This window comes from Rhamphochromis sp. 'chilingali' (assembly GCF_963969265.1).
Source record: "Rhamphochromis sp. 'chilingali' genome assembly, chromosome: 4".
Taxonomy (NCBI): domain Eukaryota; kingdom Metazoa; phylum Chordata; class Actinopteri; order Cichliformes; family Cichlidae; genus Rhamphochromis; species Rhamphochromis sp. 'chilingali'.
This window is the reverse complement of record NC_137948.1, coordinates 582,275-610,000: the sequence shown is the minus strand read 5'-3', so window position 1 is coordinate 610,000 and position 27,726 is coordinate 582,275. Positions and strand designations below refer to the sequence as shown.

At 46.8% G+C, this 27,726-nt stretch overlaps 4 protein-coding genes across 10 annotated transcripts in view; 3 read left to right on the top strand and 1 right to left on the bottom strand.

The window, feature by feature from the left end:
- The window catches only part of LOC308396230 (echinoderm microtubule-associated protein-like 6), a 39,370-nt gene extending 29,133 nt beyond the window's left edge, over positions 1 to 10,237 (top strand). For 2 of the 4 annotated variants that reach the window (XM_080881385.1, XM_080881383.1), the window contains 12 exons: positions 75 to 95; positions 1,517 to 1,690; positions 1,990 to 2,198; positions 2,280 to 2,437; positions 5,651 to 5,765; positions 5,854 to 6,042; positions 6,119 to 6,291; positions 6,370 to 6,532; positions 6,689 to 6,792; positions 8,556 to 8,709; positions 8,787 to 8,887; positions 9,740 to 10,237. In XM_080881385.1, the coding sequence (XP_080737511.1) occupies positions 75 to 95; positions 1,517 to 1,690; positions 1,990 to 2,198; positions 2,280 to 2,437; positions 5,651 to 5,765; positions 5,854 to 6,042; positions 6,119 to 6,291; positions 6,370 to 6,532; positions 6,689 to 6,792; positions 8,556 to 8,709; positions 8,787 to 8,887; positions 9,740 to 9,764 (1,586 nt within the window). In that variant the 3' untranslated portion in view covers positions 9,765 to 10,237. Of the gene's footprint in view, positions 1 to 74; positions 96 to 1,481; positions 1,691 to 1,989; positions 2,199 to 2,279; positions 2,438 to 5,650; positions 5,766 to 5,853; positions 6,043 to 6,118; positions 6,292 to 6,369; positions 6,533 to 6,688; positions 6,793 to 8,555; positions 8,710 to 8,786; positions 8,888 to 9,739 lie in introns of all 4 variants that reach the window. The other 2 variants (XM_080881386.1, XM_080881384.1) reach the window with 2 other exon arrangements.
- Positions 10,238 to 10,810: 573 nt separating this feature from the next.
- mtif2 (mitochondrial translational initiation factor 2) lies at positions 10,811 to 19,482 on the top strand. 3 transcript variants are annotated; one of them, XM_080881392.1, is made up of 14 exons: positions 10,811 to 10,970; positions 11,861 to 12,041; positions 12,168 to 12,279; positions 15,540 to 15,711; positions 15,800 to 15,960; positions 16,209 to 16,385; positions 16,523 to 16,662; positions 16,861 to 16,985; positions 17,071 to 17,275; positions 17,645 to 17,897; positions 17,969 to 18,106; positions 18,348 to 18,512; positions 18,885 to 19,025; positions 19,102 to 19,482. In XM_080881392.1, the coding sequence occupies exons 1-14, from the start codon at positions 10,954 to 10,956 to the stop codon at positions 19,269 to 19,271; spliced, it is 2,157 nt and encodes a 718-aa protein (XP_080737518.1). In that variant the 5' UTR covers positions 10,811 to 10,953; the 3' UTR covers positions 19,272 to 19,482. The 3 variants fall into 3 exon arrangements, with proteins under 3 accessions (XP_080737518.1, XP_080737519.1, XP_080737520.1); XM_080881393.1 differs by having other exon boundaries at positions 10,864 to 11,090; XM_080881394.1 differs by having other exon boundaries at positions 10,864 to 11,127.
- Positions 19,332 to 26,340, bottom strand: sde2 (SDE2 telomere maintenance homolog (S. pombe)). Of its 2 annotated transcripts, none has more exons than XM_080881396.1 (8): positions 26,087 to 26,340; positions 23,876 to 23,978; positions 23,690 to 23,801; positions 21,936 to 22,105; positions 21,728 to 21,857; positions 20,996 to 21,124; positions 20,741 to 20,915; positions 19,332 to 19,773 (listed from the first exon to the last, which is right to left on the bottom strand). In XM_080881396.1, exons 1-8 carry the CDS (start codon positions 26,189 to 26,191, stop codon positions 19,564 to 19,566), a joined length of 1,134 nt encoding a protein of 377 aa, XP_080737522.1. In that variant the 5' UTR covers positions 26,192 to 26,340; the 3' UTR covers positions 19,332 to 19,563. The 2 variants fall into 2 exon arrangements, with proteins under 2 accessions (XP_080737522.1, XP_080737523.1); XM_080881397.1 differs by having other exon boundaries at positions 19,332 to 19,770.
- Positions 26,341 to 26,707: 367 nt separating this feature from the next.
- Positions 26,708 to 27,702, top strand: mrps28 (mitochondrial ribosomal protein S28). Its single transcript, XM_080881398.1, has one exon. It carries the CDS (start codon positions 26,849 to 26,851, stop codon positions 27,368 to 27,370), a length of 522 nt encoding a protein of 173 aa, XP_080737524.1. The 5' UTR covers positions 26,708 to 26,848; the 3' UTR covers positions 27,371 to 27,702.
- The last annotated feature ends 24 nt before the right edge of the window (positions 27,703 to 27,726 follow it).

Below are 27,726 nucleotides of genomic sequence, written 5' to 3'. Positions count from 1 at the left end.
GAGCTGGCTGCTGTTGGCCCATCCCACTTCTGTTCTCTCTCACTGCTTCCTCATCAACTCCGCCTCCTCACCAGGTGACATCACTGACCTGCCAGGTAAGCCTTCTTTCACCACCCTCGTTACACACAGACACACAGAGACACAGACACACACAGACACAGGTTGAGTTTATTAACGTGTTGGTGTCATTCGCTCCCGGCGTGTAGAGGCGGAGCTCTCTGGTGAGTATCATGAGTCAGGACGCTGATCGTAGCTCGCCCCCGACTCGTCTGCACTGATGTGGATTCAGATGAAAACACTGAACATCACGCTGAACGCTCCACGCCACAGAAACGTCCGAGAGCATCAGGTCTTACATTTTTAGAATTGTTTCACACGGAAATCAACGTGGACGCCAGGCGTGCGTCTGCCGAGCCGTCGGGTTTATGTACAGGTTTTGTGAGGAACCTCAACATCACACGAGGTGCAAGCCCGACAGTCAAGGCCAAAGTTTTTTGAAGGTGCAGTCTGAATGAGGGTTCGTGCACCACAGTCCGACTCTCAGAGATCTTTAACCCGTCGTCTAGCAGCACGTTAAAGGCTGCTCAGTAAGGAGGAAGTCACTGCTGGAGGATCCATTTCTCTTATTTTCTCAGCGTCTGCAACGTCAGCGTGGCTGAACTCGGTGTTTTCAGGCGTCTCCACATTAGCACGAGCATGGCAGTAGGCAGACTCGGAGCCCGGCCGATAGCCTCGTGTGGGCATGACGTCGGTGTTTCTGTGTGCAGTCTGTGCCGTGTGTGCTGAGGCTGTGATTCAGAGGCTGCTTTCCATCCTTTAGAAACATCTCCGGGTCAGTCGTGTTAATGCAGACGCTGTCGGGGCATGATCACATGATCACGTGTTCCTGAGCCTCTCTTTGTTCTCCAGAGAGGACGCGATTAAAAACACGTCTTCCTCTCTGGTCTTCTGAGGTTTCCTCTGCCGAGCTGAGGTGGTCCGGGACCTCGGGAGCGAACCGGTCATGTGATCATGACTGAAAGTGTTAATAAAGAGATGGTCGTTTGAAAGAAGCCATTTTGAATTTCCACACTCTGAATGGCGCTGCTCCGTGACCCAGCATGCGAACTCAGGCGCTGGAAGTACCCAAAGATCCTGAATGGGATAAGGTCTATTCATCCATCCAAGTTCGTTCCACGACACTGCGTCTCCATTTCACAGCTCCCATAACTCCCTCAGGTCCTTCATCCTTTTCTTCTTGGCCTCTTTACCATCCTTCATTCCTTGGCTCGTTTCCTTTCATTGCCCCACTTCCTGCTAAATCTGTTCCTTTGTTTGTCGATGCTGTAGATCTGAGGTTCCCTTTTTCTCCTGTTCCTTGAAGAATGCTGAGGAGCTCAGCTGTAGATCCCACATGTTGTTTGGTGTTTCAGTCCTGTGGTCCACAGGTCCTTGGATGTTCAGGTCCTGGTACTTCCTACCTCGGTTCTGTGGTTGTGAAGTTGTGTGGTTTCTACGGTTTGGTCTCTCCTCGCAGGCCTCGCCCCGTCCATCCACGTGTGGGACGCCATGACCAAGCAGACACTGTCCATCCTGCGGTGTTCGCACGCTAAAGGCGTCGGCTACGTTAACTTCAGCGCTACAGGGAAGCTGCTGCTGTCTGTGGGGGTGGAGCCTGAACACACCATCACAGTGTGGAGGTGGCAGGAAGGTACCCAACATCTTTCATCAGATGAACGATTGTGAGATGCTCTCAGCTTCTGACTGCTGGCAGTTTGTTGGAAGGAGTAAGAGATTAGCTCTTGGTGCTCTGACACTATCGAGGGTTACACAGGTAACACTGTTCCTGATCCCCACGATTACCTAATGACTCGAGGTTCAGGATTAAGGTTGTTATCAATGATGCCTCGGGGGGGGAAACATTATTGTTTGGACCATCTGTTCCACACCAAACAAGACAAAGTATGTGACATAGATGGGACGATCTTTGACCTCTTACCTGTCCGTCAGGCACCAAGGTGACGAGTAAGGGCGGCCACACTGAGCGGATCTTCGTGGTGGAGTTCCGGCCGGACTCTGACACCCAGTTCGTGTCGGTGGGAATCAAACACATCAAGTTCTGGACTCTGGTTGGAGGTTCGCTCATGTACAAGAAAGGTGTGATCGGCTCAGTGGAGGACGGCCGCATGCAGACCATGTTGTCTGTTGCGTTCGGCGCCGTAAGAAACGCTGACGTTGCTTTTGTATGTAACGCTCTGGTGTTTGTGGACTTGTGGTAAATCGCTGTTTGTCTCACTCAGAACAACCTGACATTCACTGGCGCCATCAACGGAGACGTGTACGTGTGGCGGGAGCATTTCCTGGTGCGCGTGGTGGCAAAGGCGCACAGCGGTCCCGTCTTCACCATGTACACCACTCTGAGGGACGGCCTTATTGTTACTGGGGGGAAGGAGCGACCGTGAGTCTGCAGTTCCTGAAGATGCTGACCTACCACCTGCTTTTGGTGTTAATACAAAAAAATGGTCCCAGATTCAACCAGTCATTTAAAGTTTGCATTATTAGGGGTGTGGCCTCTTTGAATTACATGTGGATAGTGACACAGGTAGTTGTAGCTCCTAGCTGTCTGCTAGGCTTCACCTGAACTGGACCTCTGGACCGTGTTTGTGCTGTTGGAGCTTTTTTACTAACAGACGGTCCAAGAAGGCGGAGCTCCAGGTTTGGTGCGCAGTGATTGATTGGACATTGCTAATCTTTGTCTGACTGATGCTTTCATATAGTCTGTGGTAACAAAAGTCGCTAGCATTAGCTCATAATAAAATCCATGCTCTAAACGATGGCTTCCGGAATCAGTGGGTGATGCCACAGTGGGTGATGCCTAGAGATGGCACGATACCACTTTTTTATGTCCGATACCGATATCATAAATTTGGATATCTGCTGATACCGATATGAATCCGATATAGTGTTTTTTAATAAACAAAACTGTTTTTTAAATATCTTGCTGCATTTTGTATAAGTTCATACTCAAGTTTAAAACAACAACTACACTAAAGCTATTCTGTTATACCTGTATGCAAAAAAAAATATTTCATAGTTCAGCAATACTGATCAATCTAATAAACTTAAACCTACACCATCCTCCCTATTCTGGTATTTTAAAGAGTACTTAGTGTAAATATTAAGCAACCTAACTAATAGGGTTCCAACTCCCAGCAACAACAAAAATAAATAAATAAAAAATAGGGAACCACCCCTCACACTCCACCTCATGATGCTTAATCGACGTAATCAACCTTAATTTGATGCAGTGCACAGAAAATGCACAGAAATCAATTATTTTTCAAGAAATATTAAATAGATTCAACATCTTTCTTCAACAAAATTGCAGACTGCACAGATGGTACCTTCCCAAAGGAAAAAGTACTATAGCTTACTAGGGTATATATATTAGACTTAATAGTTACTATATACAGTAATGGACTTCTATTCATTTTGCATCAAATTAAAACTTTGGGTGTCAGATAATTATTTATTAAAAGCTCGACATTTTAAATGAGAATAAGAAAGAAAAGTATGTCTTTGTGCCCCCTTTTCCCTGTTAATGCCCTATCGGCCCCCCTGGCTAAACTTTGCTAGATCCGCCCCTGCACAGTTACGTCAGCTACGTAGAAAAAGATCCTCGAGTAGAAAGTAATAATAAATAAATTCTAACAACAGCTTATCAAGCTTAAACGTGCTGCTGTTGTTCAGCCGCTGGTTTCCTCTTTCTGGTGCAAAGTGGGCCAAAAACAAACAAGAGAGATGATCAGCTGATCATTAAGCAGTTTCATGATTGAAGCAGCAGCAAGAAGAGGCAGTCGCTCCATATATCGCTTGTTAAGCTTAACGCAGGAATGCTTTACATTCAGAGATGGACTTACACACTTGCTATACTTCTCTCGGGATAACTTTGTCGGAGATGAAATGCCAGGTTGCTAGCGAAGCTCCACATGCTATCCAGACCACCGACAGGTCCCGCATGCCACAGCCGCTCTATCACGTGATGCATACTGCTCCGACGTGCTAACGTTCTGAGGCGAGTTACGGCGTGTCGCAAGTTTTGTGAGGTGTGATATTTAATGGATCGGATTACATTTTTCTATTTTTCTCCGATATCCGATCCAGTAATTTAGGTCAGTATCGGACCGATACCGATACGTAATATCGGATCGGTCCATCTCTAGTGACGCCACAGTGGGTGATGCCACAGTGGCTCTATAAACCAGTGTTTCCACACCTTTTGGAGCACGGCTCATATGAAAAATCACACAGCACACCACCAAACAAAAAGCATATTGATCATTTTCCCCCGAGCACTGAGCTTGGCTCAGTTTGTCCCCAGTTTACGTCTGGACTTCTTTAAGTTGCTTGAAGACGTTTCACCTCTCATCCGAGAAGCTTCTTCAGTTCTAAGGTCAAATGGTGACCTCCCCAGACGCCTTAACGCCCACTCACATCCTGGGCCATCTGACCTCAGGGATTCGCATGATAAGGTGGGGCCAGGTTTCACAGTGAGCTCACCCGAAACCCTGGCTGATTGGGACACAAACCCACTTTCACACCTTGGCTCAGGTGATTAGAGGATCATCAGGGGGTCCTTTTGTCCCTCTGTGGGGGGAAACTCCCACTAGGTTTATAATAATAATAATAATGGATTGGATTTATACAGCGCTTTTCAAGGCACCCAAAGCGCTTTACAATACCACTATTCATTCACTCTGACATTCACACACTGGTGGAGGCAGCTACAGTTGTAGCCACAGCTGCCCTGGGGCAGACTGACAGAAGCCAGGCTGCCATTTCGCGCCATCGGCCCCTCTGGCCAACACCAGTAGGCGGTAGGGTAAAGTGTCTTGCCCAAGGACACAACAACCAGGACAGAGAGCCCAGGGATCGAACCGGCGACCTTCCAGTTACAGATACGCTTCCCAACCCCCTGAGCCACGGTCGCCCCAATCGTCCTATATCTGGGACTCTCCACCATTTGACCTTAGAACTGAAGAAGCTTCTCGGATGAGAGGTGAAACGTCTTCAAGCAACTTAAAGAAGTCCAGACGCTTTTCTTTGCAAGCTCCTTTGACTACGATGACCTGGATGACTGAGAACCTTCACAGACATACGTCCCCAGTTTACCTTTTTTGCTTTCTTCTGACCCATCTCATGCTCTGGCCTTCATCTGGGTCGGAGTTTTCTCCAGGACCAGGTCAGACTGACTGCTGTTTCTGTTCAAATATTTATCTATTGCTATTATGCGCTGCATCGTCTCACAGCGTGAGGATTATGTAATTTCTTCTTCGACTTCTTCTGTTTTACTGGCAGTTGGAGACCCATTGAATTAGAGCAGGTAGTTGTACTGCCCTCTAGTGGAAGAGAATGCCATTGTTCTGCCCGTTACTCACGCCGGTCATTTAGAGTACTAATCAGGTGGAATCAGATAATCTGCCGCACCACAGTGGTTGGGAAACACGGCTATAAACCGTGTGGACCGGCCACAAGCATGGCTAAAGGTTAAAGGTTACACCAGGTGAAGATGAGGGTTCAGACAGATCCATTTTAGGGATGTACCCTTCTTCTGGATTCCTTTGATGTATATAAAAAACATGAAATCCCGCTGTCTGCTGCTGTTCATCAGGACCAAAGAGGGTGGTGCTGTGAAGCTTTGGGACCAGGAGATGAAGCGCTGCCGAGCTTTTCAGCTGGAGACCGGCCAACCGGTGGAGAGCGTCCGATCTGTCTGCAGAGGAAAGGTGTGAAGAACACACAGTGGAAGGTCCGTGGTGCTTGATGTTATTGTGATTCCAGTGACAGGAAGAGTAACCTCCAACTCTCTGACAGGGTAAAATCCTGGTGGGAACCAAGGATGGGGAGATCATAGAGGTTGGAGAAAAGAACGCTGCCTCCAACACCATGATCAATGGACACACTCAGGGAGGGATCTGGGGTTTGACAAGTCACCCTTTCAAAGACGTCTTCATCTCCGCCAGCGATGACGGGACCATCCGAATATGGGACCTGGCTGATAAGGTACGGGGTTGAACTGTGGTGTGCTGCCGACCTCACCTGGTACGGTGTATTCCTTTAATCCTGCTTTCTGTCTTAGAAACTCCTGAACAAGGTGAGTTTGGGCCATCCTGCCAAGTGCACGTCCTACAGTCCCAACGGAGAAATGGTTTCCATTGGCATGGAGAACGGGGAGTTCATCGTCCTGCTGGTCAACTCGCTCACCGTCTGGGGCAAGAAGAGAGACCGCAGCGTGGCCATCCAGGATATTCGGTGGGTTTGAACATTAGCACGAACAGGAGCCTCTAACAGTTCTGGGACTAACTTCAGTTTCTGGATTTCTTTGTTCAGGTTCAGTCCAGATAACCGGTTCTTGGCGGTGGGCTCAGTTGAAAGCGCTGTGGATTTCTACGACCTCTCTCTCGGGCCATCGCTTAATCGGATTGGTTACTGCAAGGACATTCCCGGGTGTGTCATCCAGATCGACTTCTCTGCTGACAGCAGACACATCCAGGTACTTTCACTTCCTTCTTAAATAAAGGTTAAAGGTTAAGAAGACACGTGCTGAGTTATGACACATGGGTCTGTTGTTGTGACCTCTGACCTTTTCCTTGTGGGTCAGAGCTCTGTCAGGTGAGAGCTGGTTTTCAATGTCTTGATTTATTCACAGGTGTCCACAAGCACCTACACCTGGCAGGTGCACGAAGTTCCCTCAGGGAAGGTGATCACGGATCAGCCCATCCTAGACAGGATCACCTGGGCAACCTGGACCAGGTGAGGCAGAAAAGTTGATTTGCTGTGCTTAATGTTAGCTAACGTTAGTGTTAGTGGGAATGCCTCAGACCATGTATGGGTCTCAAACTCCTCGAGGGGCGGTGTCCTGAAACTATTCCATGTGTCCCTGCTGCATCACACCTGAATACAATTAGTGGGTGATTAGCAAGGCTCTATAGAACTTGACTGCATGCTGAGGTGGTGACCCCTAACCCCACCTACTCGAGTAAGTGTTTGGAAAAATTTACTTTTATTGCACTGTGTTCATTCAGTCATGAGCTGCTGTAACAGTAGGGCTGCCACGATTAGTCGACTAGTCACGATTACGTCGACTATCAAAATCGTCGACGACTGATTTAATAGTCGACGTGTCGTTTGAAGCTTTGTAAGATCACAAAAGACGCAGGAATAAGTAGCAGGATTTAAGAGTGTAATAACGGACTGAAACAGAAGATGGCAGCACTGCATGTACAAGGATGCCAGCTGCCGTTAAACCCCGAAGAAGAAGAAGCAGCTCTGTCCCAGAATTCATAGCGCACCCCAGCTCAGTTTCCAACAATGGCGGCAGCTAGTTAGTTTTAATATTACTCTTATTATTCTTTCTGGGTCACAAAATAAACGTTTAACATATTTTCAGGCAGGAATGTAGCTGTGTAAACCTCAAATATCTGCTCAGTTTATCAAAACACCGCATATTTTCAAAAGCGCTCCGACGTTTTCGGAGACATCTGTTACCCACTAGCTCGATAGCGAGCCGGGGGCTAGGTCACTAGCGCCGTGAGAACACCGGACTCCCGGCTAATCATTTTCAAACCCACCGCCGTCTTTCGCTACTCAGGTTAAACATGATATATGAGTCACTTAGATAACTTAAAATGTTATTGTTTGGCTTTTTTCAGTATTTTATTTGTTCCTGAGTAAATCGGTTTGGCTGAGATTAAAGTTTTTACACAGCTGAATAAACTTCAAGCAGACAGCTGATTATCAGAAGTGTGAGATGCTGGAGAATTTACTCCGGTGTCCTGTTATATTTTAGATAGCAAGGAGTTTATTAAACTTCACCGAAACAATCTGCAAATTTCATTAAAATTTAATAAACTTGTCTTTATTTTTAGTTAGCACAGACCTTAAACACTTAAAGCTGTAAGCTAATGATAGTTATATAAGAGCAGATGCTGCTGGTGCAATAAGCTGTAGTTTTACATCCAATGGATGATGATCCGATTAGTCGACTATCAAAATAATGGATTGTGGCAGCCCTATGTAACATGAATCAAGAATTACCGCCTCAGCATGCAGTCTGGTCCTATTCTCTCGCTAATGACCTGCTAACTGTATTCAGGTTGGAGCAGGGACACATGAAACAGTTTCAGGACAGCGGCCCTCGAGAACTGGAGTTTGAGCCCCCTGCTTTATGGGATGCAGAGGAATCAGGGCCCTCTCTAATCCAAGAAACAAAACGATAAGATGGGGCTGTCCTTGGTGGTGGTGGGGTTCCCTCATGCCGGGCCTTTGTTAGGGAAGTAAACAAGTTCAGAGGTTTGGGACCCAGCTGCCGAGCACTAATCCTCCAGCCCTGGGTCGCCATGGAGTCCTGAACTAAAAACAGGAAGCACGGATTCAAATTGGGATGGGTTCAGGAAGATCTGGAGGAACTTTTCATGAATAAAAAACAGGAACTAGTTCCAGAAGCGTTGCCACCTTCCTGAGCTCATTTAAGGTGTGACCGACCTGACGGAGGCGTTTCTGTTCGGTTTTCGTAGCATCGTGGGGGACGAGGTTGTCGGCATTTGGCCTCGTAACGCCGAGAAGGCCGACGTTAACTGTGCCTGCGTTTCTCACGCTGGAGTCAACATGGTGACCGGAGACGACTTCGGCCTCATCAAGCTCTTCGACTTCCCCTGCGCCGAAAAATTTGTAAGTGAGCTCCGAAAATGAGAAATCACTGAAAGGTTCAGCTCACACTGAGCGCCACCTTCTGTCTTTATTTCCAGGCGAAGCACAAGCGTTACTTTGGCCACTCGGCTCACGTGACCAACATCCGCTTCTCCTGCGATGATAAATATGTGATCAGCGCTGGCGGCAGCGACTGCAGGTGAGACCTGAATTACACCAAATCTTTGAGTGAAACCAGCCAAACGTGGGCAGAAAACTGACTGCAGAGCAGCTCAGACAGTAAACTCATGCTTTGCTTGTTTGTTTGTTTTTTTTACTTGATCTAAATGAGACGTTTTAGGACCACTGAGACAAAATTCTAATATTTCACAGAGAAAAAGATTCAGGACCTTCAGGATGTATGTTTTCAGTTCAATTTTATTCATACAGCACCAAATCACAACAGCAGTTGGCTCAAGGTTCTTTACATTGTAAGGTAGATTGTACAATAATAGATACAGAGAAAACCCAACAATCATATGACCCCCTATGAACAAGCACTTTGGCGACAGTGGGAAGGAAAAACTCCCTTTTAACAGGAAGAAACCTCCAGCAGAACCAGGCTCAGGGAGGGGCGGGGCCATCTGCTGTGATTGGTGAGAGAAGGAAGACAGGATAAAGTCATGCTGTGGAAGAGAGACAGATTAATAACAGGTATGATTCAATGCAGAGAGGTCTGTAACACATAGTGAGTGAAGAAGAAACACCCAGTGCATCATGGGAATCCCCGGCAGCCTACGTCTATTGCAGCATAACTAAGGGAGGATTCAGGGTCACCTGGTCCAGCCCTAACTATATGCTTTAGCAAACAGGAAAGTTTGAATCTTAAAAGTAGAGATAGTGTCTCCTGAATCCAGACTGTGATGAGCTCTGAAACCTGACTGAAACTCTTCCAATAAGCCATTCGTCTGCAGATGGTCTGCTTGCTGTTTCACACTCCTACTCTGAAAGGAAGGTTGGAGACTGGCTGGTTGTTACTGATTGCTGTCTGTCTCTCGTCTCCTCTCTGCAGCCTGTTTGTGTGGAAGTGTCAGTGAGGTCCCTGCAGTCCTGTTGGGTTCACAAGAGTCTCCTCCTCTTCTCCTCTGATGCTGCTCCCCCGACTCCTCGGTCTGAACTCTGACCCGAGTTCACCTCTTGCTGTACAGTTAATGTGAGGACGTGTTTCCTGCTGTTGTGGCGTGTTGCTGTGACCTGTGGACGGCGTGTAGCTGTGTCGTGTAGCTGTGTCTGGTTTGTCGGGATGTGCCTTTCTCACAAACTCTGACCAAACATTTGATACAACTTTATTTATAACGGTGGTGCTATCAGACTGTCGTGGTGTCCTGTCAGAAGATGATGATGATGAAGATAAAAAAGAGGAAAATGGATCTGTGTTTGATCCTAGTTATTAAAAAGGGAAAAAGTAGAAAACAGTTTGTATGGAACTTTATTTAAAAAGTAAAAGAATTCTACCTCAAAACAGAACAAATAGAAATGAAGAAAATGTATTTATTAAGGTAGAAAATAAATATTTACATCCACACGGTGGCGCTGTCTTCTCTCTGCTGTTTGTCTGATAATAAAAAAACACTTTTCTTGGAACCCCACACAGAGGGATCAAAGGTCATCAGGACCTGTCAGGACTCTTGCTGCAGCATTTTGGATCAGCTGAAGGCTTTTCAGGGAGTTTTTAGGACTTCCTGATAATAATGAATTACAGTCGTCCAGCCTGGAAGTAATAAATGCATGAACTAGTTTTTCAGCGTCACTCTGAGACAGGATATTTCTAACTTTAGAGATGTTGCACAAATGGAAGAAAGCAGTCTGACATATTTGTTTAATATGTGCGTTGAAGGACATGTCCTGGTCAAACATGACTCCAAGGTTCCTCACAGCGTTACTGGAGGCCAAGGTAATGCCATCCAGAGTAAGAATCTGCTTAGATACCATATTTCTAGGCTTTTCAGGGCCGAGTACAATAACCTGAATAACTGACTGAGAGCACACCAGGTGAGTTAGTCTTATTATAGTAACGCAGACACATGTGAGTCTGCAGCTGTCCTGATCCTTGTCTCCGTTCACCTGCCTGACCTGTGGAGGGCAGCAACACGCAAACCTAACAGAAGGCGCCAAAGTGCTTCCGGTGTGTGTGCTGGCTGTCATGGCGGCTCCCTGTCGCAGGACTTTTTCACGATGAGCTGAGTGGACAGCGCGAAGAGAGAAAACCAGAACGACCGGAGGCGGATGTCGGGGTTGCTGAGGTACCGTGACGCTCCCTTCTCTGACGCTCTGCTGCTGGGTTGAGTTGACCGTAGTTCCGACGTAGAGTCCTCCGGTTTTGACGTCAGGCAGAGCCAAGCGTCACTCAGAAACCCTGCGAGGTAATGTCACGTGAACGAACGACACCTGAGGCTTTAGGTGAGCTGCTCGGTTCAGTTTTCACGTTCGGCTCTGATTAAACGTTTCTTTAATCAGCGTCTTCCTCTGCAGGCCGGAAGTTCAGCCGAGCTACACCAACACTGCTGTTTAACAGCTGTTATGTTTTTCACGGATCGATGATTCTTCGTTATCGGTTTGAATTTTTAAGTCTCACTTTCACATTCGGCGCCCGAATTAACGAACCTATCCTCCTGAGTCCTCCGGTGTCAGTCCGTAAGCTCTGCTCCAAACTTCATTTACAAAAGACACATTTTTACGATTTGTGGTGCCGAGATGTTTTAGAACAAAATGTAAACATGTGTTCCTGATGTGTTAGAGCACTCGGGTTAATTCGGCATAGATGTAGTCCACCACCTGCATCCAGCTTTCATCTCACCATGTTTAATATGTAAACTTCATATGCTGCTGCTTCAGGCAGAGGACTGGACAACCACACGTGGAGGGTGGGTATTTTAAAACTGTCAGCTGAGGATATTAGATATAGAACTGTATATACCCCAAACAGTGTGTGTCAGACACTCGCCTGATTGGCTGCTGCTTGTCAGGATGTGTGCGGGTATATTACCTGCAGAGTTTGTGGGCTGTGAGGCCGACAGAGAGGAACAGACACACTCCTGAGTGAAAGGATCGATGGCTGGTCTCAGTGAGACCGCCTCCCGATGATGATGATGATGACGTTTTACCTGCAGATGTTTGCTCTCTCGCACGTTAGGCTCACCTGTCCCTCTGCAGCTATGAGTGTGATGTCTGCGGTGATGCGGGGTACCCGGCGGCTGGTGCACGCAGACCCAGCTCTGTTCAGTAACTTCCCGTTTCCGGCCGTATTCTGCCGTGCCGGGAGCGCCGACTTTCTCCTCACCTGCCAACCGAACAGGAAGTTCGCCTTCAAACATGTGAGTTTCTTCCTCCTGATGATGTTCATTAACAAAGACGCAACATTACAGTTCCTTCGTCTGTACAAATAACATTTTAGTGAAAAAAATGAAGCATGTCATAATAAAGATAATTTTTAACTGCAGGTCAAAGGTCAGAAGACCCAGAAGGTCAAACCCAAAGTGGACAAACAGGAAGTTGAGATCCGACAGGGGATGACGGCGGCTGCACTCGCTGAAGCCATGAACAGAGACTTCGGTAAGGATGATAGACAGTATACAGGTGGGCGGAGCTATTTGATGTCTCCCATTGGTCGCTGAAGCGTCAAGATTATGGAACGCCAGGACTGCCATAATGAATTAATTAAATGTGGCAATAATTAATTAAAATTGGAATTAATTAATTAAATAAATAGTTATGACACATGTAATTAATTAATTATTGACACATTTAATTAATTATTTAATGATATATTTATTTATTTCATTTTGGCAGTCCTGGTGCCTGGCTCTCATCATCTGTCAGCCTCACCCATCAAACTCAGGGGGCGGGGTTAACGCTGCCCATGCAGCTTCTCTAACATTTGATTGGTTGCCGTGCAAAGTAAGTCAAAACAGGTCGATCCTAGAAAATCGATTGCTTGTGTAGACTTGGGGCAGCCAGGTATCCCAGAATGCAGATCAAATCACAAGCAGCAATGGTGGTGGTGTAGTTTTAAAATACCCCGTTTTTCTGTCACCAGCTACACTTTTAACAGTGTTTTAGCCGCGAGTGTCGCGACGTATGTCTGGTCAGGTTGTCAACATAGAACATGTTTGCAAAAGTGCTCAGATGTTTTCAGAGATTTCACTAGCTCTGCTAACAGTTAGCATGCAGAGTGCACCCAGGGGGTTACGTTAACCGGTTTGTTTACATATTCCACTCTCCGTGTTCCACATGTTGCATTCGCAGATTCTCATTTTCACCGAACGATCGTCTCTTTCCGCCTGGTCTTGTGTCTCTGTGCTTCTGTAACATAAAGAACGAGCTGACATTTTTCTCACGAAACCAGCGATCAGCTCAACAGACCCTCAGTTTACCTACATGCATCCTCCTCCTCATCTGTCAGCTGTTTAACACCTGCTGCTAATTCAAGAAACACGCCTAGTTACCTGGTGATAGTCACAGTTTAACTGGGCAGCCGGTGCTCGATATAAAGCAATGTCAGCGCATTTTTCTGCACAAGATAAGTAAATATAGTGTTTTCCCCGAGCGCAGAGCTGCTGGAGCTTGTTTCCTTACAGAGCACTTTATAGGCGAACAGCTTTATCAGCGGCTGATGTCCAATCACCGGCACACAGCTTTCAAACCTCAGCTGAGTTTTAGCTCTCAGTGGTTAAACGCTGGACTTCATTCACTCAGGTTCTGTCTGTCGGGTCACGTTTACTTCGCTGTTTTATTTACAACTGAGCAAATCGGTTTGGCTGAGGTTAAAGTTACGTTTCATAACTGCATAGTTTCACAGACGTTTAATGGTTCACTGGCACATGTGTTAGACTGAACTATCATCTAAATATCATCTGTTTTTTAATAGTTATTCAACTGTATTCTAAGCACCAGCTGTCTGTTAGAATGTGATTTTTTTTCTCTCTCTGTTGGCAGAGGTATAAAAATGCGCAGGAAAATCTGACGTGCATGGCAAACTTCACCGACGATATTTAGGGAGGAATAAACACACATCAAACATAAATGAACCATTTGTCTGTCTCCATAATTGAGAGCATTTTCTCTTCTTATGTCAACACACTCTCTCTCTCTCTCTCTTTTTTTTTTCGGTCATGTTATGTTTACCTGTCAAAGGCTTGTTACAAACTATGAAACACATCGTGCAGACTTCTGGATGTTAGAAGAAAACTAATACTGCTCATGAATGAGACTAAAGGCAGGAAGGTGTCCTTTAAAACTAAACATGTTAATAGGACCTCCCTGTTTATATCATAGTTTATGATATAGCACGTGTATTTCAGTAATAGCCTGCTGAGGCCACTATACGTGCTGGCCTCATATCAAATGTGAAGGCAGACTGAGTCTATGTTTGACGTTTGTTTATATCTAATCTTCCTTTTCAAACATTTAAACAGCAGCGAGTCTGCAGCTGAGGGAACACAAACTCAGGTTTGCTCGTTTCTTGGATTCATTTGGTGATTTATTAAATGTATAACTGTTATTCTAACCTGCTGCTGAGTCTCTTACACTTTTCTTTATGCTGTATATTTTCACGTCTCTGGAATAGTTGGCAGTTAGTCAGCTGGGAAACTTTGTGTTAACTCATGGAGCTGAGGATATCGTGGACATGCTGACCTCGCTGCGTGGTGTACAGAGCGAGGTCAGCATGATTAATATTCACAATAAAAATATTAGCCGAACATCATGAAGTCTGTATGTGTTTCATAGTGTGGAACAACCTTTGTACAGTTAAAGCCAGCAGTTACTACATGACGGAAACACCAACGTTATCTCTTTTATGTGTTTATACACAGGTCACGCTGATTACTGAACAAAAACCCAAAGATCAGATGTTAAACAGATTTATTTGCTCTCTCTCCTCCTTAAACATGTTTTTAATGTTAGTTATAATTCAGAATTGGCGACTGAAACACGTAGGACACATAAGAACATCAGGAAATAAAACATCGATAAATATAACCTCAGTAAAAGAAGTCAGCGGGGGTTACTACAGCTGTGTACCGGGGCCTGCGCTTTGTCGGTGGGATTGCTTGCGAGGCGAGCGGGTCTATCCCACGCTTTGCCGTGAGACTGGGCAGACATCTCCGAAATCATCGAAGCACTTTTGCAAAGAGGCTGTATCTTGACAAACCGACCAGACACATGAAGATTAAACCACTACATTCTCGGCTAAAAAAATATTAAAACGGTATTTGGTAACACACAAACAGGGTTTTTCAAAGCTCAGTTCTGTTAGCTTCCACATGCCGGTTGTTGTGTGCTAGAAACAATGGCCACCAGGCCAAAGCAATGGTTTTGACTCGATCAGCGTTAACCCCGCCCCCTGAGTTTGATGGGTGAGGCTGACAGATAAAATTATTTCATGATGAAAGCCAGGCGCCAAGACTGCCAAAATGAAATAAATAAATATATCATTAAATAATTAATTAAATGTGTCAATAATTAATTAATTAAATGTGTCAATTAATTAATTAAATGTGTCATAACTATTTATTTAATTAATTAATTCCAATTTTAATTAATTATTGCCACATTTAATTAATTATTTAATGGTGTATTTAATTAATTCATTATGGCAGTCCTGGCGTTCCATACAAGATGAGCGTTTGACCTTCGTTGTCTTGGTTCCAAAAAACGGACCAAGAGTTTACCGCCACCTGGTGGCCATTAGACAGAATGCCGGTTTAAGGCTCCTCCTCGTGCGCCTACTTGTCCGACCCTGGAGCGACGTCGATGTTTTAAACTGTCTGTGGCTGGAAGCTGTTTTAAATAAAGGTCTATTTGAATCTCAGACCACGTGCTGGAGGCTCTGCTGAACACGTCGGTGCATCTGGACTCTCTGGAAAAGGACACGGTTCTGGAGGAACGATGGATTAAAGAGGTGGTGACACGGTCAGGGATGAAGTTCAGATGGGCCAAACTGAGCGCGAGCAGAGAGCGACCCAACAGGGACGCCTGCAGGAGGTGACAAGAAGTCTCTGATCACGTGTATGTAACTCGTCACAGTGGTTTGTAACAAAATAAGGTTCTCCGTTACCTACAACCTTCACAGACCGCCTGCTGATCCCACCCTCCTGGTGCCACGGCCCCCGGTGGTCACCATCATGGGTCACGTGGACCACGGTAAGACGACGCTGCTGGACAGCCTGAGGAAGAGCCAAATCGTCTCCACAGAGGCCGGAGGCATCACGCAGCACATCGGGGCTTTCCTGGGTAACAGCACGCTCTAAACTTTATTTAAAAACACCCAACGACAGGAAACGAAACAAGATTTTTTTTTAAAGACAAACTTTAAGAGCAAACAGAAGAAAATGTAATTAAATCATAAAATCTGTCACCAGACTCTGCTGATCGATTATTGAATGTTGTTTTAATAAGCAGCGTTTGCAGGTTTGTGCTCGTTTACAGACAGTAAACTTTTTCCTGAAGCTTCGTTCCCGCTCTCGGATCTTTTCTTCCAGTCCAGCTGCCGACAGGTGAGAAGATCACCTTCCTCGACACTCCGGGCCACGCCGCCTTCTCCTCCATGAGAGCCCGTGGAGCCAACGCCACCGACATCGTCGTTCTGGTGGTGGCAGCTGATGATGGCGTCATGAACCAGACGGTGGAGTCCATCGAGCATGCCAGGAGAGCCAAAGGTGGGAGCTCCACCTGACAGTCGCAGCCGAGGGCTCAGAGCGAAGCGTCGCCCCGTTTCTACTGCTTTTACTGGATTTCTATTCATTTTGTTTTTATGCTCTTCTACTGCTGATTCTACTGTTCGTCCGTGTTTCAGTCCCCGTGATCGTGGCGGTGAATAAGTGTGACAAGCCTCACGCCGACCCTCAGAGGGTGAAGCAGGAGCTGCTCGCTCACGACGTTGTTTGCGAGGAGTTCGGGGGAGACGTTCAGGCGATTCACATCTCTGCTCTGAAGGTGAACTCATCAAACAACACATCGCGTTGTTTTCCCACAATGCAATGCACAAAGAACATTCCTATTGGTCAGTTAGTACAACAGACAGGTTAAAGGTAAAGTAATGAAAGCAGTTAATATGGCTTCCTTAAAATATGAGATCATTACAGTCGACCTGTTGTTGCTGTAGACCAATGATGTCATTGATGACGTTGTCAGGGTGATAACCTTCTGGCTCTGACTGAGGCCACAGTAGCTTTGGCAGAGGTGTTGGAGCTAAAGGCGGAGCCTACCGGCCCCGTGGAGGGACTCGTCATCGAGAGCAGGACCGACAAAGGCAAAGGGTAAGTCCTTCACAGTGCTAACTCTGGTTTACTGGAAACATGAAAGAGTCAAACAGGCCCAGTGTGACCAGTTTGGTCTTCCCAGCCCGGTCACGACAGCCATCGTCCAGCAGGGGACGCTAAAGAGAGGCTGCGTGCTGGTTGCTGGGAAATCCTGGGCTAAAGTTCGCTTCCTGTTTGATGAGAACGGCTGTGCTGTGAGGGAGGCGGGGCCAAGTACTGCGGTGGAGGTGGTTGGCTGGAAGGAGCTGCCGTCAGCTGGAGAGACCATCCTGGAGGTGGAGTCTGAGGTGAGTGGGATATAAACCGGGTCCGCCCAAATGAAATCACTTCACATGAAATAGAATAAATGTTTTATTAAACAATAAATCGACAGAGGTTGTGTTCATCTCAGCGGATGCTTCGCCTACAAGAAAAAAGGAGAAATATTAAGTTTGCGTTAAAAATCTCTTCAGAACATTTCGCTGCGATGTTCGTTTTCTGCCTCCTCTTTGCAAACTTTGCTCTTCGTTGTTTTTTTGCTCTGGTTTTAAATTTTGGGAAATTTAAATAAAAATCCAGACTGGATTGTTGGTGGTTGGTTTCCTTCGTGGGTCAGAGATGACCATTTCCTGTCAGTCCCTTCCACAATAAAAGCTTTCCTCCTTTGGCTCCTGCAGCAGCGAGCGCGGGAGGTGGTGGAGTGGAGAAGTCACGATGAGGAGCAGCGGAAACTGCAGGAGGAGCAGAGCGCGATCGAGCAGAAGCAGAAGCTCCACCTGGAGGAGTACCGCAGGGAGAGGGAGGGGCTGTCCCACCTGAGCTGGAGGCAGAGGAAGGTGGCGCTTTACCGGGCCAACAAGACCCGCTTCGCCACGAGGCCCAGCGAGAGGATGCAAAGCGACCAGCTCAGCCTGCCGCTCATCATCAAAGGTACGCACTGAGCCAGCTTCAAACAGGCTCCGCCCACTGTGATGTCACTAACTGAACAACCGTTGACCCAGGTGACGTGGATGGCTCGGTGGAGGCCATCCTGAACATCCTGGACAGCTACGACGCTCAGCAGTGCGAGCTCGAGGTGGTCCATTTCGGCATAGGAGACATCTCTGAGAACGACGTCAACATGGCCGAAATGTTTGGAGGTACGAGCAAAGGACGCCATTCCAGATGTTTTTATTCATTTTGTGTGCAGCAGATTCTTCTGACCGCCGGCTGGTTTAGTGTGATTTCATGATGGGATTAAAGCTGAGAGCAGAGAACGCCTTCTTACAGAGTGTCTATGAATGCATCACAGGGTACCTGAGTTTAAAATAAATAATAAATCTCCTGCTCCACCTTCAAACATCGTGTGGACTGTCCTGACTGGCTGCGTCTCGCCATCAGGCTCCATCTATGGCTTTAACGTGGCGGCGAGCCGTGGCATCGAGCAGCTGGCAGCGAGGAAAGGCATCCCGCTGCGCCTGCACAGCGTCATCTACAAGCTGGTAGATCAGCTGAAGGAGGAGCTCAGCGCCAAACTGCCACCACTCGTCTCAGAGAACATCACAGGTGAGTCGGCACCACACGGTCATGTGACCACAGCTGAGCTCAGGTGGAGCGGAGGCGTATCAGTGAGATCAAAGTCAGCGTTTCATCCCTGCTAAATCACCATGGTAACAGGTAGCATCAGCATCTTAATTTTACCGCCTTACGGCCACCAGGTAAACGCGTCTCCATCTGACGCTTCTACCGTTGTTTTAAATCATCATCATCTGATTGGAGCACGTGACGCTCAGAGCTCATTTAATGAGGAAAACAGAAGCAATGTGAGCACGCTCAGAGTGCGGAGCAGAGGCAAGATCTGCATATGTTCATTTTGTTTCTAGCCACACCCCCTTAGGTCACATGTCAGTCACACATATCCTGTTCCCCCCGGTGCAGGTGAGGCGTCGGTCGTCGCCATGTTTGACGTCACCGTGGGAAAGAAGAAGGTTCCCGTGGCCGGCTGTCGGGTTCAGAAAGGTCAGCTGGACCGACGGTTCAGGTTCAGGTTGATCCGAGGCCGGGACACCGTGTGGGAGGGTGAGTGAGACCGGAGCTGGGGTCAAGCAGCAGGACTGGACCGTGTTGTTCTAACGTTCTCCTGATGTTCCCGCAGGTTCTCTGGCAGCACTGAGGCACCACAAAGATGACGTGCAGACGGTGAGGGCGGGCATGGAGTGCGGCCTATCGGCTGACGGCGACGTCGACTTCAGAGCCGGTGATATCGTAGTGTGCTTTGAGGAGGTGGCGGCGCCGCAGGTCACTTCCTGGGACCCCGGCTTCTGAACTCCCATCATGCACTGCTGCGCAGCGCTTCTATCACAGACTCTCAGACACAGATGAACCTGATGTTTAGTTTCAGACGTTTATTGAAAACTGAACAGGAAGTGGTTAAATTCAAACTGAAGCACAGACGTGTGTGAACATCCTGCTTTCTGACTGGACAGAACCTCTAATAAAATATACGTGTGATTGTCTGAACCAATCAGGAAGCTCATCAGGAAAGAGTAAATGTTGTCTGTGATTAATATTCTCGCACTCGACGGAACGCTGAACACTCCGCTTTCAGCGTTCCATCTCATTTCTTCTTCTTGGGCTTTGTCGGTTTGGCGAGCAGCAGCGGGTCGATCTCATCTGCACTCAGTCCTCTGATGGCGAAGAGTCGAGCAGCGCGCTCCGACGGCGTTCCCCCACACTTCAACCCACGAGACATCAGTTCTTTTTTCAAGACGTCCAAACCCAGAGACTCCAGCTGCTCGACAGACGCCACCGAGAGCAAATCCAGCTGCTGAAGAACAACAAGATAAGATAACCTTTATTAGTCCCACATGTGGGAAATTTGTTTTGTCACAGCAGGAAGTGGACAGTGCAAAAGTTATGAGGCAAAAATTAGAATACAATAAGAATAAATACAGTACACAACTGTACAGAATAGAATAAAATAAAATATACAATAAGATAAAAATAGAATACAAATACTATATACAACTGAGTAAAAATACAACGATGACAGAAAGGATTATTGCACTTAGTATTATTGCATATGTATGGACAAGAGTTAATGATCGCAACATTTGACTACTCGAACACACTGCAGTGGTTTGTATCATATCTATCTAATAGACTCCAGTTTGTGCATGTAAATGGAGAGTCCTCTTCACACACTGAGGTTAATTATGGAGTTCCACAGGGTTCAGTGCTAGGACCAATTCTGTTTACATTATACATGCTTCCCTTAGGCAGCATCATTAGAAGACATAGCATACATTTTCACTGCTATGCAGATGACACCCAGCTCTATCTGTCCATGAAGCCAGATAACACACACCAATGAGTTAAACTGCAGGAATGTCTTAAAGACCTGGATGGCCGCTAACTTTCTGCTTCTTAATTCAGATCAAACTGAGGTTATTGTACTCGGCCCTGAAAAGCCTAGAAATATGGCATCTAAGCAGATTCTTACTCTGGATGGCATTACCTTGGCCTCCAGTAACGCTGTGAGGAACCTTGGAGTCATTTTTGACCAGGACATGTCCTTCAACGCACATATTAAACAAATATGTAAGACTGCGTTCTTCCATTTAGCTCCAAAATTAGAAACTCCATAAAAACCTTCAGCAGATCCAAAATGCTGCAGCAGTAAGAAAACCTCCACAGCTCAGCGATGACATAATTCAGACTTTAAAATTAACCTTAAACGTCTCATCAGAAACTTTAACCCTGAAAATTTCAGACTTTATTCATCGGGTACACACCTGTTGAGACGGCTCGCTTGATTGTGATGGTTTGGACGGACCAGGATGGTTCTGGTCCTCTGACGGTGTCCCAGTCTGGTCTCTGGAGGTCTTCTCAGAGTCCCGGTCCTCTGACGGTGTCCCAGTCTGGTCTCTGGAGGTCTCCTTGGGGATCTGTGTGGTTCTGGTGCTTCCACTGTTTGAGGATGAAAGAAGACTCTTTCAGACATCGTTAAATGACGGTGGATCTGGTCCCTGGCGCTCTTTGGGCTTTACCTGCTACCCTCCTCTGCCTCTCTTCGTGTTGTCATGGTAACGATGGCAGCAGCAGTTTCACGGCTGGATGTGGACGGAGCCTCGTCATCATCTGAGCTCATCAGCTCGTCCATCTCCTCCAGCCCCGTCCTGTGAGCACAAGCATGATCAGTCAGTTTCACTCTGAACCTTCTCAGCTTCCCACATTTTGTTGCTAGGTAACAGACGATGCAGTTCCAACCAAATACAGCCGACAGAAGCTCACGTAAACGGACGCTGACCATCAGAGACGAGCTGCGAGCGCTTCAGCTGAACTCAGAACACACGAATCTGTGCTGGTGGTCGGTGAGGTCACTGGAGCTGCTGATAAAAGACGCTGTGATGTCAGCGGGCGCCAGGAAACCTGTTGACATCACAGTGCCCGCTGAGTTGATGGATTCACCAGAAATCACTGACACCCCACTTAACTGTTTTTCACCAAGCGTGACCTCACAGGATTCAACTGGTTTCATCGGTTGGGTTTCAGCCAATCAGAACCTCCCTGGCTGCTGACCTCATGTTTTTATTTGTCAGGGTGTGATGTTGCTCGCACAGCGAACGACCTGCCGTCTCGACAAGGACAATAATTGAGAATAATTTGCCTTTCAGAAGCTCGCTGTAGCTCAGAGCCGGCGGCGGCGTGCTTGTCGTTCCCTGTCTGAGTGATCGCGTAACAGCTGCCATGTTCAACTCTTCCTGTCATTAACGACTCACCAGAAGCACCCCCCTCCTCCTGCTGTCTTCGTCTTCTTCTTCGCAGGCTGCTCACTCTGATCACAGTTCAGCCTCTTGGCGCCGCACATGTCGTCCACCTTCACCTGGCTGCTGGAGGAAGCCTGCAGACCTGCAACAGGAAACACACCTGGCGTCAAACATGTGCAACCTCGCGCTCTCACCATGCGAGCTGTGCAGCGCGGCCAACCTCTGAGCACCGAGTCCTCGAGTCGCTCGGACAGGTCGTGGCACTGCTGCTGGTACTCTGCGTCGGTGAACTGGTGTTTGGGCTCATTGAGCTTCCTCTGCAAGCGCTCCAGACGCCGCTGCTCCTTCTCTGCCTCGCGCTCCGCTTGCTTCTTCAGCCAGTCCGCCATCCTGCCGCACCACAGAAGAACAGACATGTCACTGCAGTGAGCACCGGCCGCTCACAATCAGACTCTACCCACAAACTGCAGGAGGAAGTGACCTCGACGGTGGGATAGATTGTTTGACAGGTGTGTTGCTGGCCCAACATCACAGTGCTTTGAGCTTACAGCAGCAGCTGCTGCAGAGCAGATGTTTGAGGTGAATCATCATCAATAATTAACCTGAATATTTTACATCAACTGTAGAAAATTCACCTTTCAGAGTTTTTCTGGTGTTTTAAAGCTCGTTTTCAGACACTTGAAATTTAAGTGCGCTCACCTGGACAACACCTTGGACACTGCTGTATAAATAACATTCAAAGCGTTTCTGTTCTCATCATGTTTTATGTGCAGCCATCAAATCGTATTATTATTATTATTATTATTATTATCATCATCAAATCTGTTAAACTGGCTCCAAACATCTCAATAAGTTTACTGCCAACGTGACAGCAAACCAGAGCAGGAAGCGGAGCAAAGTGTGACAGGAGAGGTGTTTGCACAGGTGTCTCCACGCTGAGGTGGGGAAACTAAAACGTGCAAACAGACATTATTGAGCCTTCTGGCTGAACGCTGCCACCTGCTGGTGAGACTTTCATTACATTTACCACAGATTTTACTGGAAGACCTTTAAAGTAGGGCCGGGTATCGTCACTGATTTCTAGAACTGATTCAATTCAGATTCACAAGGTCCCGAATCGATTCGATCCACGATTTGAATCTGGGAAATTTTGCCTCAGACAGTCAGAAATATTATAATTCAGATGATGCATCAGTACATTTCCATATGTTTATATCTATAAAAAGAAAGCTTGTGAGCATCACAGCAGATGCCTTTGTGTAAAAGTAACTGAGGAATTTTATAAAAATATTCTGCAGTAGATCAAAAACGAAAGTTTAAATATGTTCATCATTGAACAGCAGAAATGAGGCTTTGTTTTCAAAAGTAAGTAAAAGGAAAAAAAAAAAACAGCGTCCGACAGCGAATAATGAAGAAAACTGATTTTTGTTGTGTGTGTGTGTGTGTGTGTGTGTGTGTGTGTGTGTGTGTGTGTGTGTGTGTGTGTGAGTGAGTGAGTGAGAGAGAGAGAGATCGTCTTTCCTGCTGGTTCGGTCAATATTGTTTGGAGAGATAAAAACCTGCAGCTTCAGAATCTGTGCAAAAAGGGCGTAAACACAAAGCGCGGAGCCGCCGAAACATCAGCATCAGCGAGCTGTCGGCTTTCAGCCCCGACCGTGTCCGTGCCGCCGGGTGAGAAAGGCGACATCTCCCTAATTCTGACCCGTCGGCGGGTCCGCACTTTGAGTTTAGCCTCTGTTTTAGCCGTTTGGTGGTTGTTGAAGTTTTGTGAGGTTTAACCTGAGATTCTGGCGTTTCGGGTAAAATAAATTTTTATTTAAAAATCGATTCAGGATTTTAATGAATCGATTTTACGTTATCCATGCTAGAATTTATTTTAATCGATAATCAAAACCCAGCCCTACTTTAAAGACTACAGAGTAATAACACTTCCTGTCTGATCTAAACATTTCAGCTCCTGTGTGTTTGTCTCACTCTTTCTCGTGGTTGACGTCTCTGAGTCTCCGCCCACTGAGGTCCCTGCAGGCCTCTCGATTGGTCGTCTTTTCAATCTGAGCGCCGAGCGCGCGCAGCATTGAACCGAACCCTAAAACACATTTCACAAGTTTCCTTCAGCTCTTCTGCAGCAGGAAAACTGGAAGCTACTTTCCGTTTACTGACCTCCTTTCCCTCCAAGGAGGCGGAGCTCCAGATGATAGACGGCTCCATGCTCCAGAGGATCGTCCAGGTGTGCCCGGCGCCCATCTCTGGTGACGTAGAAATCCTGGAAACATGAAAACTCGCTGAGATGAACCCTTCGATCATCTTCACATCCCCTGAAGCCGCGACCTTAACCTCCCGTAAACACACCTCCAGTTTATTTAATCTGGAATAAATCTAAATAAATAATTCAATGAATAAGAGCTGGCAGGAAGTACGTCATAACAGGGCTGATCCTGAGGCTCTGATTTTACGGATTTAAGTCAAAATGATTAGGGCTGCCACAAACAATTAGATAGTCGACTAGTCACCGATTATTTTTGCGACTAGTCGACTAATCAGATCATCATCCATTGGATGTAAAACGTACAGCTTATTGCACCAGCAGCATCTGCTCTTATATAACCATCATTAGCTTACAGCTTTAAGTGTTTAAGGTCTGTGCTAACTAAAAATAAAGACAAGGCAAGTTTATTAAATTTTAATGAAATTTGCAGATTGTTTCGGTGAAGTTTAATAAACTCCTTGCTATCTAAAATATAACAGGACACCGGAGTAAATTCTCCAGCATCTCACACTTCTGATAATCAGCTGTCTGCTTGATGTTTATTCAGCTGTGTAAAAACTATAACTTTAATCTCAGCCAAACCGATTTACTCAGGAACAAATAAAATACTAAAATAAGCCAAACAATAACATTTTTAAGTTATCTAAGTGACTCATATATCATGTTTAACCTGAGTAGCGAAAGACGGCGGTGGGTTTGAAAACGATTTGCCGGGAGTCCGGTGTTCTCACGGCTCTAGTTAGCCTAGCCCCCGGCTAGCTATCGAGCTAGTGGGTAACAGACGTCTCCGAAAACGTCGGAGCGCTTTTGAAAATATGCGGTGTCTTGATAAACTGAGCAGATATTTGAGGTTTACACAGCTACATTCTCGCCTGAAAATATGTTAAACGTTTATTTTGTGACCCAGAAAGAATAATAAGAGTAATCGCCTGAGCCAAGGTGTGGCTCAGGCGATTAGAGGATCATCAGGGGGTCCTTTTGTCCCTCTGTGGGGGGAAACTCCCACTAGGTTTATATCTGGGACTCTCCACCATTTGACCTTAGAACTGAAGAAGCTTCTCGGATGAGAGGTGAAACGTCTTCAAGTAACTTAAAGAAGTCCAGACGCTTTTCTTTGCAAGCTCCTTTGACTACGATGACCTGGATGACTGAGAACCTTCACATAAATAAGAGTAATATTAAAACTAACTAGCTGCCGCCATTGTTGGAAACTGAGCTGGGGTGCGCTATGAATTCTGGGACACAGCTTCTTCTTCTTCGGGGTTTAACGGCAGCTGGCATCCTTGTACATGCAGTGCTACCATCTTCTGTTTCAATCCGTTATTACACTCTTAAATCCTGCTACTTATTCCTGCGTCTTTTGGGATCTTACAAAGCTTCAAAGTCGTCGACGATTTTGATAGTCGACGTAATCGTGACTAGTCGACTAATCGTGGCAGCCCTAAAAGTGATTCACCCTTTCATGCATGAATTATGACAAACTCAATCAGGATTTTTATTCATCGTTAGGAATGAAAAAATGATTTTTGAACTTCATTTTTTAAACATGTACTTTTCAAAGAGGTTCAGTGGACAACATTTTAACTTAAGAATTTGACAAACGAATAAACAATACACACCGTGTATATTGTTTATGTGCAAGTACACCATCAACACTGACACAAATACACGGAAACGGCCTTTGAATAGCTGTCCACTGTAGTGACCACTATGCGTGAAAGGGTTAAACTCGTGATTGCTTCGGCCTCCTCTGGATATAACCTGAGGTTACTGTCAGTGCTGACCTCGTTTGGGACAGGTTAATGCCGAGTTTAGCCTTATAGCTTATATGCTAACCGCCGACAGGTTGATTCTGTTCACCTGGACGTAGCGGTTTCAGTGGGAGGAACGTTTCGTCACTTTTCCAGGTGACTTTTTCACATGAGTGACGCTACGTCCAGATGAGCGGGATGTGCTTACCTGGAAGATTAAGCATGCATCAAAACACTTTATATGCTAACGTTAGCGCAGCTGCTAACACTGATACCCGGAGTGCATTTAAACCGCCTAACCCGGGCTAACTCACGCTAACCCTGGTTATCCCGGATAATTCGTCTCAGCCTCACCTCCGGAAGCGGCACGAGCCGGTCCAGGACGTGCCTGACCACAGAACCGACCGGAAACACGCAGGTAGAACCTCTGCGGCCCAAAGCGCTTACCGACACCTCCATGTTGCACAACGCTTATGCGCAGCTCTTCCGCTTCTTACTGGCTGAGTTTTTCTTCTCTGACTTAAAACGCGCGTCATTGTTACTGTACAGATGTACAATGATATACAGCGCCACCTGCTGATCCGGAGTGCACTGAGCCCACGTCACGCCACCACAACAATTCGAATTAGTGAGCTAATAATGTGATTCATGGTCTCAGTTTCATGCATTAGGTAAAAGACACAAGCGAGAGGTCAAACAAGCAGAACGTTTATAGTTTGAACTGCTTTTACATCATGAGAATGTTTTATGGTTTTAAAATCTTGTCTGGTTTCATTTATAAAGCATGGAAAATTCAGTTTTGCACTATTGTATTTATTTATTCTCATTCTTTTCTATTTCTTATTCTACTTTTATTCAAGCACAACACTGTTGGACTGATTCTTAGTTTAACTTATTTCTGTATAGCTACATATTTGAATTTGTTCATTATTTTGTTCACAGTTTGCACCTTTGATCCAGGAGGAAGATATTTGACCTCACTGTATACTTAAGTGTAAAATGTTGGGTAGAAAATAAAAGTCTACTTAGTGCTTTTTGGAGGACCACGTGACGCTTTTGCCTCTACAGCCTTCACAGGAAGTGCGCGGAGACAGAACTTCCGGTTGTGCGGTAAACATGGCGGCGCTGTGCAGGGTCGTGTCGGGGCTCCGGTATCGGGTCCGGCTCTCCCCCCGGTTCCTCCGGAACTCCTTCAGCTCGGACTCGGGCCCCGCCGAGAGCCCGATCTCCGGGTTCTCCGCCGCCTTCGACCACCAGGAGGTGCTCCGGCGGGAGACACAGAGCAACGCTGCCGGGCCGAAGGCCTCCTCTTTGGATCCGGAGCTCAGCTTCGCTGCGCTGCTTCGTCGGTCCCCGCTGATCCAGATGGGCCCAGCCAAGGACGCGGTGGTGGTGGGCAGGGTGTTCCGGGTGGTCCGCGACGACCTCTACATCGACTTCGGTGGGAAGTTCCATTGCGTGTGTCAGCGGCCGGCCGGGGCCGACGGCCTGCAGCCGGGCTCCAGGGTCCGTCTGCGGCTGCAGGACATGGAGCTCACCGCCCGCTTCCTGGGAGCCAGCACCGACACCACGCTGCTGGAGGCCCAGGCAGTGCTGCTGGGCCCGCTGGACGGACGGGAGCACCAGATCCGGGACTGAGGCTGGAACGAGGTGGACTGTGGCCCACGGGTGGAGGACTCTGGTTGTTCGTGTGCGCACCGAGGCTCAGCAGGGCCCGAAACAAGGACTGAATTAAACAGATTTTCTTATCACGTGACGTTTGACTGTGCTGAATGACCCCTGACCCCGGTCACGTGACATTGCTGGAGCTGATGGCTGCTGTCACTGTTCGTTATCATCAACACTGAAACTAACCAATCACGGAACTGTGATGTCATAACATGCAGTGTGTTTGTAAAAGTCTGTCATGGAAAAATCATTGCAGCTGTTTTCTTTATGTCTGCAATAAATAAATGTGTGATCGACGTTCAGCTCACTCCTCTCGGTTTCACACA